The following is a 13,968-nucleotide window of genomic DNA, read 5'->3' as shown; positions in this document are numbered from 1 at the left end:
TTTGGTTTGGTCAATGTCTTTACATGTCTTTAACTCAAAGAGCAAAATGTCTTTGATTTTAAATATGTAGAATCTAAAAGGAAAGTAATTTAAAAAGAGGTTTTTGTTTTTAACAGGCACATAAACTACTAGCTAATTCTTCTTTAAACACAAATGCCCTAATCAGGGGGAATGGGGAAAGGAAAAAAAGCTTATAAAAATATGAGTTTGCATTGCTTATGTTGACATACTACTTTTGCCATAAAGCACAAGTTACAAAGGACCAGTTGAGGTCCAGAGCCTTTTGGCCAGGGTTCCACTAATTACTTGTTTGTATGAGAGAGACAAAAATCCTCTAAAGACCTCTTTTTCTCCCAAATTATGAATTCTTGGAACTAATAGGAAATTTTGCTTAAAAGCATCAGCCCAGCTAGCTGAAAAAGAGTGATGATTTGGGGTCATATTCTGCTAAATAGCACACTAGTTTCAATTACCTACAATTAGTGTGGTTTCATAATATTATCTGTAGGCCAGCATTTTCCTTCCTTGCATTTTCTGTCTCTCTCATTTCATGTTAGCACAATAAAGAAACCCTAAAAAGCTCTTCACAAAAATAATTTGAACATGAACTTGTGAACAACTACATATGCAGCTCTCCCCTATCTCATATTCAAAAGCACCCACATTTATCTGGTCTCTTTTTCTACTTTCTCCTAAAAGGATGTGGAGGGATATATTCAGTATGTAAAAATAAGCTATTGCACCTCAGAAAGGAGATAGGATGTTAATTAAGGGTTGTTTGAATGAACAAGTTACATTGCATTGTCTACTGGGAGTTGGCTGCCAAATGCTTTTTTGGTAAAGAGTCAAGAAAAACATTCAAGAGGGCCCCGGCAAGCTTGGCAGAGAAGCAAGCAGCACTTCCATTTGTGAAGTAGGTGCAGAAGGGTTGCTCCAGTATTGTTAAAAATCTGGGTGCAGGCTGCAAACTCCAGCTTCATGGTGTTTTTTTCCCAAACTTGAGAGACACCTTCCTAAAGAGCTGCCTGCTGCTCAGGTCTGACCATGGACAATGGGGTGCGTATTCAGACTGATTGCCTCTTTCTTGCTCAATACCTTTTTCAAGATAAAGATCTTTGTCATTCTTCTTGGACCGACCTAGGAGACTTGAGCTTTAAGATTTACAATAGCCCAGGCTTTGCAGTAAAATAATTGATGCTCTTTTGAAAGAAACCAGGCAAACTGGTCAGTATGATTACCTTTAACAAACCAGGGAATTTTAGACACTTGGCCACCTGTAAATGTGAGGGAGAATCAGTTACTCTGTTTTTAAAAGACTTCTTAATGTTAGCATGATGTCAGGAAGAGTAAGCCTTTAGCCTGCTTACCTGATGGGTTTGGGTGTGGGGTGGCATGTAAATAGAGCTGAAAGAATTTGTTTTGTTTGAAAAAATATAAAAACATGGAGGATGCAATGTGTTTTTTATTGTAATGGATAAAAGAAGCAGTGACTCCAGTAGATGAAGTGACTTCTTGCATGACTCTCGCATGTAGAGTATTTGGTATTTCTTAGCATGACACAGCCTTTGACGTGCGTGTCTGGTACTTTACATGTCTCCTCCTTTAATTCTGTAATTGGGTGGTTCTTTTGCTGCTCTTTTGTAGCATGAAACCATGGGCATCAAGTTGATTTCATGTGACTTGCCTCATAGCAACCCCCATAGCGTTTCCAAGGCAGTAAATCTTTATGCAAGTATATTGCCCCGCATTCCTTCTGCAGAGTGGCTGGTGGGTTTGAACTGCCAGCCTTCTGGTTAGCAGTCAAATACGTTAGGCATTGTGCTATCAGAGCTCCTTTTTGTATCATGAGTAGTAATTTTTTTTTTTTTTTCAACTATGATTTGTATGCCTTTGATACAAATGTGAATAAACAAATCTCCTGGTATTAAAACATTCAGTTGAAGGCAACAGATGAAGGAATTTCTCCATAAATGTGCATGTGTTGGGAGAAAATTATTAGTGGTAGCTCTGGTAGTGTACTACACAAGGCATTTGACTGGTAACCAGAAGGCTGGCAGTTCAGACCCACCAGCCACTCCTCGGAAGGAAGGTTGGGCAATCTACTTCTGTAGTGATATCACCTCAGAAATCCAAGGAGGAGTCACTATGAGTCGGGTCTGACTCAACAGCACATAACAACAACAACAACGTTTTAAAAATATTTCTAAAATAAACACTGCTTGACTGGGCACTCCAAGTAAACATTAATTTTTGTCCTTTCTATTCTTAATCATTAAAATATGTGGTAAAAAAAAATTTAATAATTGCTTTTCAGTTGTTTAAAAGGTAAAATAATAAATAACATGAGTTTGTTTATGCTTGAAACTCATGTTGTGGTTTTCTTTTAATGATGTGGCCTTGATAATAACAGCAATAAAATAATACTTAATGTATGAAAATCTAATCACTTTAGATTTTAAAAATCTAAAATCCAACAGTTATAAAATATAATAATAACACATTTTGAGTAACTACTCTGTGCCTGGCTTTTTTAAGTGTGTTTCATGTATTAAATTATGAGGAAACTGAGGCCCAGAGAGGTTAGGTAACTTATTCACGTACTCATATCAGTAAGTGAACCAAAATTTAGACCTAGGCTTTCTGACTGCAAAGCCTACACCTTAGCCACCATATTATATTGCCTTGCCTACAGTGTAACTATTAGTGCTTTTATTAAGCCCTTCAATGAAGATCCGTTCAACAATATAATTTTTTAAATGTTTATGTTAGACATTTATTTTAATGGACCCAGTAAGTAAAGAAACCATTGGTCCTGGAAAATATAATACTATAGATGTATTAATGGGCATTATGTCTGCTTTACATACAAGAGAAATGGCATCTAACACATTACTGCTATTCTCATTAGACACTTTAGTTTGATGAAGCAGGAACATGTAACTTGCCTCAATCATTGTGGTAGAACATTCCTTTCTTTTCCAGTTGTCACATGATAAGCTATGAATCAAATATTTGGATCTTGATTTTTCTGTGGAGTTTTGGGAAATTTTGCTATAATTACTGTTTTTTATAGCATTAGTAGCAACAGTGTTTAACAGAAGGCACAAGTAAAAATTGATACATAAGAAAAGAAAAAATCTTCACTGAAATAGAAATTACATACCACAAAATTCACTTGTTTAAAATGTACAATACAATAGTTTCAGCATATTTACAGAGTTATAAAACTTGATATTTGGTTTTTAAAAATTAATTCATTAAAAATCATCTTTCAGAAGCTTACATTAAAAGTACTTCAAGGCTGATGAAAACCATTAATGTTTTCTGTGTTCTTCCCCTTCCCAGAAATGTGTACTATACTGGCCTGAAAAGAGAGGCATATACGGGAAAGTTGAGGTGCTAGTTATCAGTGTGAAAGAGTGTAATAACTACACAGTTCGAAACCTTGTCTTAAAGGTAAGATTATGATACTATAGTTATCAACAAAGAGTATGATGATATAATCTTATGTTTCTACTTTGAAATTATTTATGCTCTTAAGTACTACAGATTTTATTTAAGGACATTAAATACTATCAAGAGCAAAGAGAAATTATAATCATTTCCTAATGTATTTCTTGGTTGTCAGCTACTATGAAATATGTGGAATAATTAAATTAATGTAAGTAGATATGAAGGAAATTCATTATGTGAGATGTTATGATCTTTTAATTTGGATAATTAACACATCCTTGATTGAACCTTTGGAAAGTCTTTATGGGCTTATGCTAGAGACCTTACCATGACTTTATTTTATAATTTTTTAAAAGTCACTTGGTCTAAGCATCTTTAAGTAAGACCTGGAAACTGTAAAAGAGAAAATCTGCACTTGTGGGTGGCTGTGGGAGGCAAGACAAGCCTGAAGTGTTGATGAGATCTTCAGAAATTTAGAGTTACAGTAATTTATAGGGACTTTCCCCAGACAAGATTATGTCATAGAAAAATTATCTTATTTAACTTACTGTAGGCAGATACTGAGGAAAGTTGCCATGGTATTATTTTTTGCTCTAGAGCATGATCATCCCAAAGATTTCAATACTCTCTAGAACATCACCACTGGGACAGAATCATCTTAGAGAAGAAGAGGGTGGACGCAGAGCTGCAGTTACAGTGTTATTGAGAAATGCTGAATAGGAAGGCACTTATGGAAAACTGTTTTCAACACATGTCCTCCAGTACCTAGTGTATGCCAAGTCCCCAACCAGGCATTGGGTTGCAAAGATTATACAGACTGACCCTATGCTCAAGGCATTTTCAATCAAGCAACCCCATGTAGTTCTTTGGTACTGGAATTCCTCACTATTATTAAATACTGGAATTTGGGATGAGTGTAGAAGTAGTAGAGTGACTGAATATAAAGTTAAATGTTCTTATATTGGTTAAGCAGTTGCTGTTGAGTCGATTCCAACTCATGGCAACAATATGTTGCCATGAGTCAAATTGTCCTACATAGGGCTTTCAGTGGCTGACTTTTCAGAAGTAGACCACCAGGCCTTTCTTCCTATTAGCTGCTTAGCGTGCTAGCCAGAATCCCGGAGTGGTGCAAATGGTTAACATGCTTGGCTGCTAACCAAAAGTTTGGTGCTTTGAATCCACACAGAAGGGCTTGGGAATTGATACTGGTATATTGGTTAACATGTTTATAATAACCTTTCAGGAACACTCATAGAACAGGAAACACAATATCCCAGTTCTTTCTTGGCTACATTTTTCATTTACCATTTTGTTCATTATAACTAATTTTAAGCATATATCTATCATCTGTTATGTATACACTATCCATATTACATACATATCCATTTAGTAAGGGTGAGACTGTCAATTTTGAGATGAGTATATGCATAGTAAGCCTTTCTTTAGGTGAAGGAGCATTCTTCAAAATTCTGTTCCCAAAAAGCCACATGTTTTCCACCCAGAAATAAGTAGCCAGAAAGCTGGGAGTTATAAACAGCAGTCATTACTGTGGTTTGAACAATGTTTGGTGGCTGTTGCTATTTTCAGCAAGGAAGTCACACCCAACATGTGAAGCATTACTGGTACACCTCATGGCCTGATCACAAGACTCCTGACAGTGCCCAGCCCCTTCTACAACTCATGCTGGATGTCGAAGAAGACAGACTTGCTTCCGTGGGCCGAGGGCCTGTGGTTGTCCACTGCAGGTAAGGCATGAACTATCCTATCTGCCTAAGCAACTATCCATTCTCTGTAAAGTCATACAGTAGGTGGGAGTTGGGTTTTGCTTCCTGGATGTGACCTTGTTAGCAAATGAAATATTTATTGAAATTGATTAACTTCCTGATATTTGAGCTTGACCAAGATGATGATTACAGAAATGAAGTCATATTTTTAGGGCATTTTCAGAGAGCAGTTACACGGTTGACAGCATGTAAATTTTAAGTAAGTGGCTCAATGAACAGGAAAGCTTAGTCATCTACCTTGAAATTTATATTTATCCATTTAGTCTCATAAGCCTCAGATACACAAAGAATTACAGAAATTTTCTTTGAAATCATCGATGGTTTTTGTGCTCTTCCAAGATGGCACCTAAACAGTATTTACACTGAATCTGGATAACATTTATTATTAACAAATTTGGTGAAAATCGGGCAACTCTTGTAAAAGTTATCTCATAAAAAACAGATTGAAATAAATTTGGTAGTTTGCCAAAAAGAAAACAGTGCTGTTACCAGAACATGGGGTACTGGCTGCAGGGTGACAGAGGCAACAGAGGTCAGTGATGGCTCCCTTCTCTAATCTCTGGCTTGAATCTCTCCTGCTGTGACTGATACCTCTTCCCCCTTGTTTTCCTTTTAATATACCCAAACTAAAGCAAGTAATTTAGAGGTTGTTTATTTAACCAGACATCTATCTCCATACTTTCTCAAAATAATTTGTGTTGCTTTGTTTAACCTTCTCATAAGTCTATTAAGACAGTTTTTGATAATACTTTCAATAAATAAAAATATATTACTTTAAATGATCATTTTAGCTTCTTTATTATTCTTTAACAGTACTGTGTTAGTTTTTGGACCTTTATGAGTTAATTAAAAATAAAATTTTCTTTTTGTTCATTTATCCAAAGAGGTCATTATCTGGCTTCTAGCAGAGGATCTTATCCTAAATGTAACATGCTTGGTTTATCCTAAATGTAGTTTGGAGTTGAGGAAAAGCAACCTAATTGGTTGTATTTTAGAGGTAGAACTACTCCCCCCCCAAAATCATAAAATAGGATATCAAAAACCAACTAGCCACTTCCCTTATAAAACCAGTTTCCCTTCTGATTACAGTTTCTAAGAATGAAACCATCTTTTTTCCAGGCACTCAACATTCAATGCTGACAGTTATCTTTGGCCATTCTCTCAATTCCATCCTCAGTATCTAATCAGTCACCAGATTGTCTTTCCCTTCAAAGCTTCTCCTGTAATCACTTCCTGCCCAACTACCCTAGTTCAGGCCCTTGTGACCTCATCCATGTTTTCAGAAGTAGTCAGCTAATTGCACATGAAAAACCCCATTCCTGCTTTAACCTACCCTGTGCACTTCTCTTGATGTTCCTAAAACATTTGTCATCACATGAAGTCCCATACAAAACTTCTCAAAGCCTTCTCATTGCTTGCAGTAGAAGTCCTTAATGTTGGGCCTATGTATGAACTAAGGGGTCAGTGAACTCCTTGAAATTGTTTGGACAAATTTTGAGTACACACAAGCTTCTATGACTTTTCTGGGGAAAGAAAGTTTTCATTCTTAAAAAATCAAAAGTACCACTGGCCTAGAGAATAAGGTCTAAATCTCTTAACAGTTCATTTTGCATAAGGCATTTGACTACTAACCAGAAGGCTCGCAGTTCAAACCCACCAGCCACTTCTCAGAAGGAAGATTGGGCAATCTACTTCCATAGAGATACTGCCTCAAAAACCCAAGGAGGGTTGCTATGAGTTGAATTGACTCAGTGGTAGTGAGTGTGATTTTTTTGTTGTTGTTGTTTATAGACCCCAATGCCAATCTGGGTTGCACAAACTGTTAAGTACTCCACTACTAGTCAAAAGGTTGGCAATTCAAATGCACCCACAGGCACCTGGGAAGACAGATCTGGCGATTTGCTTCTGAAAGATCACAGCCTTGAGAACCTTATGGGGTTCTCTCTGCACACGGGGGGTTGCCATGCTACACACATGGAGTTTCCATGAGTCAGAATTGACACAACAGCAACTTATGGCAATGACACAGGCCCTATTGTACCTTGCCTGTCTTATTTCCCACTGTTCCTGTAAAATAACTATCTTTAAGCCAAGTTGTTTATTCATTATCATGCATCATATATCCTGTTATGCATGTATTCTTATACCATTCTCCCACATGGAATATTCTTCCTCAGTCATGATAACCAAAACTGCTGTCATTATTAGAGTACTGTTCAAATCCTATTTCTTCAATGAAACATACTCTGTATAGACACCTCAATAAAAAGGGACTCATTCATCTTCTCAGTTCCTCTAGCACTCATATTCAACATGGAACAAGTGCCAACTATGAAAAGCAAATGTTACTTGAATGTAAAGAGGAGATTATTAACTCCAGCCATGCATATTGAAGAAAACATCTAAAACTTGGAATATATTGAACTAGGTCTTCAGAAATTAGTGTTTAAGGTTTTAAAAGTTGGTGGAGGGCATTTCTGATCAAGATTAACACAGAAAGAAAAATTGGAAAATAAAAGGCATTTATTGTCATGATTGATTTAAAGAAGAACAGGTACAGGGAGAACTGCAGAAGGACATAAAGCTTGAAAGTTAGTCACATTCAGATTATACATGGCCACGAATACCATACTAGAGAAATTAGGCATTATTCTATAACTATGGGAGCCTTGGACAGTTTGGAGTAGGGAGTAATATGATTAGCTCTCTATTTTAGAAATATGAACCTAAAGCTGTGTGTGTGGTAAATTCATCCAGGAAAAGCCTTGAGATTTGGAAACCATAATGAGATCATTGCTTTAATTTAATCATAAAGTAAGGAGATGTCAAAAACGTGAGCATAGTCTATAGAAAAGAAAGCATGGATCCCAAAGTCTGAGCAGAGGTGGAAAATATAATAATTGGTAACAGATTGGATGTGGGAGGTGAGACAGGAAGAAGATGGCTTTAGATGGCTCCAAAATTTCTAGGCTGGGAAAGTTGTGACTGGCTGGTAATGCCATTGAGGGGAATGATAATGAATTTTGTTTCAGATATATCAAATTTAGATATATTGAATTGAAGCAAGCGCAGAATAGCAACGTCAAGATTGCCAGCTAAGATATGAAATGCCAATCCAGAGTGTAGAAGAAATTGATGTAGATTTGAGAAATATTTACATAAAGACTGTGAGTGGTTAAGATTGCTGACCGACCTGGTGGAACCCCTGAGACTATGGCCCCTAGCTGCCCTTCAGATCTGGAATTGAACCCCCTCTTGTGGCTTCCAAGCAAACAAAAGACAGGCTTATGAACTGAACATTTACAATAGGTAGATACACTCTTTGGAGAGATCAATCATGAAAGGATAGAAGTGCTGTGTATGCACAGGGAGACAGCTTAGGGGAAGGAGTGCATGGGAGGGAAGGACACAGGGAAGAGGTAACTATGGGAATGGGAAGGAAGCTGTTGCATTATGGGAAATTGCAGTGTCATGAGACATAGTGTATGTGAGCTGCCGTATGGAAAATGAATTTGCTCTGTAAACTTTCACCCAAATCACAATAAAAATTAAAAAAAAAAAAAATGCTGACCAAAAGAGAGAGAAAGACCTTATTAGGTTGAGTTTATGGGCATACAGTTTAGGGTAAATGAATGTGTAAAGCCTCTTGGACAGATAGTGTTTCTATTCAACTATTGCCTCTATATAAATGACTTGGATATGTTTGCTTCTAGACACATCCTCTGATAAAGTGAATTGAGTCCACCTATTCACTAGAATCCACAACATTAGTATATCTAAGACCAAGCTCCCCATCTCTCTCCCTCAAATCAGCCCTTATTCCAGAATCCTCTTTTAGTTCAGTGGTACCACCATTCTTCAATACTCAAGGCCTGGTCAGCTTTGACTTTCTACTTTGGTCACTCTTCAACCGCAGTCCTCCAGACTCACATTTTTGGATGCCTAAAGTCTTTCCCCACCTTCCTACTGCCGATCCTTCACCTGAATCAGGATTATTCTTTCTAGAATGCATTGCCTTTCTCACTCTTCTGTCACCCATCACCTCTCTCCCCCAACACTTATCCTACTATTATTGTTGTTAGGAGCTGTCAAGTCGATTTCAATTCAATTTCCATTCATAATGACCTCATGTGACAGAGTAGAACTGCCATGTAGGGTTTGCTATGTTGTGACCTTTATGGGAGCAGATCTCCAAGTCTTTTACCCAGAAAGCTGCTGAGTGGGTTTTAACTGCTAAGTTGGTTCGAGTGTCCAACCTTTTCATTAGCTGCTAAGCACTTACCCATGGCATCACCAGGGCTCCTGATCCTAGTTGTTGTTGTGGTTGTGTGCCATCGAGTCAGACCCAACTCTTAGCGACCTCTCCTTGGGTTGCCGAGGCAGTATCACTACGGAAGTAGATTGCCCAACCTTCCTTCTGACCTGATCCTAAGTACATAAAACTAAATGAAACAATGTACTTTAAGCATTCAGCTCAAGGCCTGGCTTATATTATTCAATATATGAGAGCCATTTTATTATTTCCGATTATTGTTTCAGATTTAAAATTACCAATTTGAAAGAATATAATTTACCTTTGTCCTCTTTCCTCCATCTTTTTACTCTTTATTTTTTTCTTTTCAGTGCAGGGATAGGTAGAACTGGATGTTTCATTGCTACATCCATTGGCTGTCGACAGTTGAAAGAAGAAGGAGTTGTTGATACACTAAGCATTGTCTGCCAGCTTCGTGTAGACAGGTGAGTGTTTGAGGGGGTATGTAATGGAGACTTCACTTCAGAGGAGTATTATGAGTCACAATCTGATCTGATCAAGATGACTTTGTGACCATCCCAGGCTCTCAAGTCCTCAATCTCAACAGAGATTTATGTAAAATGCATAAGAATATACATTACATTAAAAGTCTCTGAGAACATGTTACTTATAACTGCCAAAAAGTTCAAAAACTAAAGCTCAGGCTTAATTTTTCTACATTTTTAATACTGATTGTTTATACCAGTAGCTTTTCTTTCTTTATATGTTAGGATGGTGTAGGACCAAGCAATGTTATGTTCTATCATACATAAGGTCACCATGAGTTGCAGCCAACTCAGCAGTACCTAACTACAAAAAATTCCTTTATATGTACTCTCATTTGACTTAGTCATTTACTTTAGGATCTTGATCCTCTGGTGACATAATGCCTAAGACATTTGACTGCTTACCAGAAGGCTGGCGGTTCAAACCCCCAGTCACTCCCTGGAAGGAAGTTGGGCAATCTACTTCCATAGTGATATCGCCTCAGAAACCCAAGGAGGGGTCACAATGAGTCAGATCCAACTCCACTGCAGTGTGTTACGTTTGTTCTTTTATATATAGATGGTTCAATCACTTTTGTGATGACTTGTATACTATATTTTGAAGACAAAATAAACAACAACAAAAAAAACTCTCTTCTTTTCTCCATTACTAATTGTGCTTGGGTCAATGAATAGATGAGTCATCGATATAGAAAGTGAACAGATGTTCTTTGAGAGAAGGTACAGAGAGAAAGATGCCATAGGAGTGTATGAGTAGCCAGCCTCTATGGTCAGAAATTCAGTATAGTGGAAAAGCACTTCTTCTGAAATGCTAAAAAGATTGGGTTTGCTTCACTCACTTATACAGTAAATAATTATTACTCACCTCCTATATCTTAGGAATTGTTCTCAATGCTGTGAACACAGCATTAAACAAGATGAGTGAGGCCCATCTGCTTGCTCTCTCAGAGTTTACATGTTGACAGAGAGATTAAAAAACAAGCAAAGAAATAAACATAATTTCAGATAGAAATAAATGCTATGAAATAATAAAACAAAGAGGATTTTGGGAGCTGAACCTCTTGGACTTCAGCCCTGTGACCTGGACTTTCCTAAAACTGAAACTATATAGTTACTTTTAAAATTCATTCAACTAAAAGGGACAAAAGTATTGTTCTGAAAATCTAATGAGGTGATACATGTAAAGCACGTAGAACAGGGCCTGGTGCATAGTAAGGCTTCAATAAATGTTCGCTATGTTATCATTGCCATCACCATTATTAAAATTATTTAAAAAAATCCTCCTATTTCTAAAAATTAAAATCCTCCAGTCCAGATTAGGTTTCTTTCTTCTGTACTTCTACAGTGGGTTGAATTTTCTTCTCTCAGGCATCTTCCCATACCATGTAGAAAACCATGCCTTGTCTCCTTTTAAATAATAGCCTTTAAATTTTTATAAGTACATATTTCTTTTCTTTTGCTTCTTAATGTTGACTCACTTAATAGAGGCTGTTCATCATGCTGGTTAAGATTCAGAGCTGTAGAAAGAGATCACCTGGGTTTGCATCCTAGCTCCCACAATTTTCTGATCGTATGACCTTAGGCAAATTAATAAACTTACCCATGCCTCCATTTTCTTTTCTGGAAAAATGGAAATTATAATAGCATCTACCTCATACAGTTGTTGTAAAGATTAAATGAGATAATCTATGTAAAGTGTCTAGGACATAACAAGCACTCAATCAACTTTAGTCAGATTTATTAACAATGTTTACAACACCACACAATTGTCAGTTTGCTGGTGTGATGCTGGAAGTTCTCACTTTAGTAATTCAAATACCAGGAGAGTCACCCTTGGTGAACAGATGTCTGCATAACTTCCAGACTAAGGCAGATTAGGAAAAAGGATTTGATAATCTACTTCTGAAAAAATTGAGTGAAAAATTTATGAATAGCAATGGAGCATTGTCTGATTTAGTGCCAGATGAGCCCCTCAGACTGGAAGTCACTCAAAATACAACTGGGGAAAAGCTGCCTCCTCAAAGTAGTGTCAACCATCATGACATGTTGGAGTAAATCTTTCTGGACATTCATTTAGTGATGCAGCATGAGTCAAAATGAGAAGAAACAGATGCAAACATCCATTAACAATTGGAATGTAGAATGTACAAAGTATGAATCTAGTAAAATTGAAGCTGTTACAAATGAAATGGAATACATAAAATTCCATATCCTATGCATTATTGTTTTTGCTAGGTGTCGTGGAGTCGGATCCGACTCAAAGTGATCCTGTGTAACAGAATTAAACACAGACAACTCCTGTGCCATCCTCACAATCATTGCTATGCTTTTACCCACTGTTGCAGGCACTACTTCAATCCATCTGTGTGAGGTATTCCTCTTTTCCCTGACCTTGTACTTTCCCAAGCATGACATCCTTCTCCAGTGATTTGTCCCGCCTGATAACGTGATCAAAGTACTGTAAACGAAGTCTAACCAATCTTCCTTGTAAAGAACATTATGGCTTTACTTCTTCCAAGACAGATTTGTTTCTTCTTCTGGCTGTCATGGTATATTCAATATTCTTTGCCAACACCATAATTCAAATGCATCAATTCTTCTCCAGTCTTCCTTATTCATTGTCCAGCTTTCACACGCATATACATCAGTTGAAAAGACAATGGCATGGGTCAGGCACACTTTAGTCTTCAAAGTGACATCTTTGATCTTTAACACTGTAAAGAGGTATTTTGAAGCAGATTTGCACTAAGTGATACAGCCTTTGATTTCTTGACTGCTGCTTCCATGGACATTGATTGTGGATCCAAGTAAAATGAAATCCTTGAAAACATCAATCTTTTCTCCATTTATCATGATGATGTTATTTGTCGGTCTAGTTGTGAAGATTTTAGTTTTCTTTATGTTGACATGTAATCCATACCAAAAGCTATAGTCTTTGATCTTCACCAGTAAATGCTCAAGTCTTCTTCATTTTCAGCAACCAAAATTGTGTCATCTGCATATTTCTAGTTGTTAATGAGTCTTCCTCCAATACTGATACTGTGTTCTTCATATAGTCCAGGTTCTTGAATTATTTACTCGGCATACAAATTGAATAAGTATAGTGAAAGGATACATCCCTGATGCACATCCTACCTGATTTTAAACCATGTAGTATGCCCTTGTTCTGTCTGAACAATAGTCTCTTTGTCTGTGTACAGGTTCCTCATGAGCACAATTAAGTGTTATGGAATTCCCATTCTTCGCAACATTATCCATAATTTGTTATGATCCACACAGTAGAATGCCTTTGCATAGTCAATAAAACACAGGTAAACATCTTTCTGGTAGTCTCAGCTTTAAAACATGATCCATCTGACATCAGTAATGACATGCATTGTTCCACATGCTCTTCAGAATCTGGCTTCAATTTCTGGAAGTTCCCTATGGATGTACTGCTGGCACCATTTTTTAAATTATCTTCAGCCAAATTTTACTTGCATGTGATAGTAATGATTTGTTCACTAATTTCCACATTCTGTTGGATCACTTTTCTTAGGAATGGGCACAAGTATGGATCTCTTCCAATCAGTTGGCCCGGTAGCTGTCTTCCACATTTCATGGCATAAACAAGTGAGTGCTTCCAGTGTTGCATCCATCTGTCCAAACATCCCAGTGCATATGCCATTAATTTCTGGGGTCTTGATTTTCATCAATTCCATCAGTGCAGCTTGGACTTTTTCCTTCAGTACCATCAGTTCTTGATCATATGCTACCTCCTGAACTGGATGAACATCAACCAATTCTTTTGGTACAGGGACTCTGTATTCCTTCCATCTTCTTTTCATGCTTCCTTCATTGTTCAATATTTTACCCAAGAAACTTTCAACGCTGCAATTTGAAACTTGAATTTTTTCTTCAGTTCTTTCAGTTTGAGAAACGCTGAACCTGTTCC

General features: G+C 37.2%; 1 protein-coding gene across 1 annotated transcript in view; it reads left to right on the top strand.

Moving 5' to 3' along the window:
- PTPRR (protein tyrosine phosphatase receptor type R) overlaps nt 1–13,968 on the top strand; it is a 355,260-nt gene that overhangs the window by 311,744 nt on the left and 29,548 nt on the right. The window contains 3 exon segments of the mRNA XM_042782488.1: nt 3,346–3,456; nt 5,041–5,198; nt 9,861–9,974. Coding sequence (XP_042638422.1) covers nt 3,346–3,456; nt 5,041–5,198; nt 9,861–9,974 — 383 coding nt within the window.

This window comes from Orycteropus afer, unplaced genomic scaffold (genome assembly GCF_000298275.1).
Source record: "Orycteropus afer afer isolate SDZICR_OR568_19922 unplaced genomic scaffold, OryAfe1.0 scaffold00339, whole genome shotgun sequence".
Lineage (NCBI taxonomy): Eukaryota > Metazoa > Chordata > Mammalia > Tubulidentata > Orycteropodidae > Orycteropus > Orycteropus afer.
Note: the sequence above shows the minus strand (reverse complement) of the source record. Positions and strands in the feature narration are given on the sequence as shown.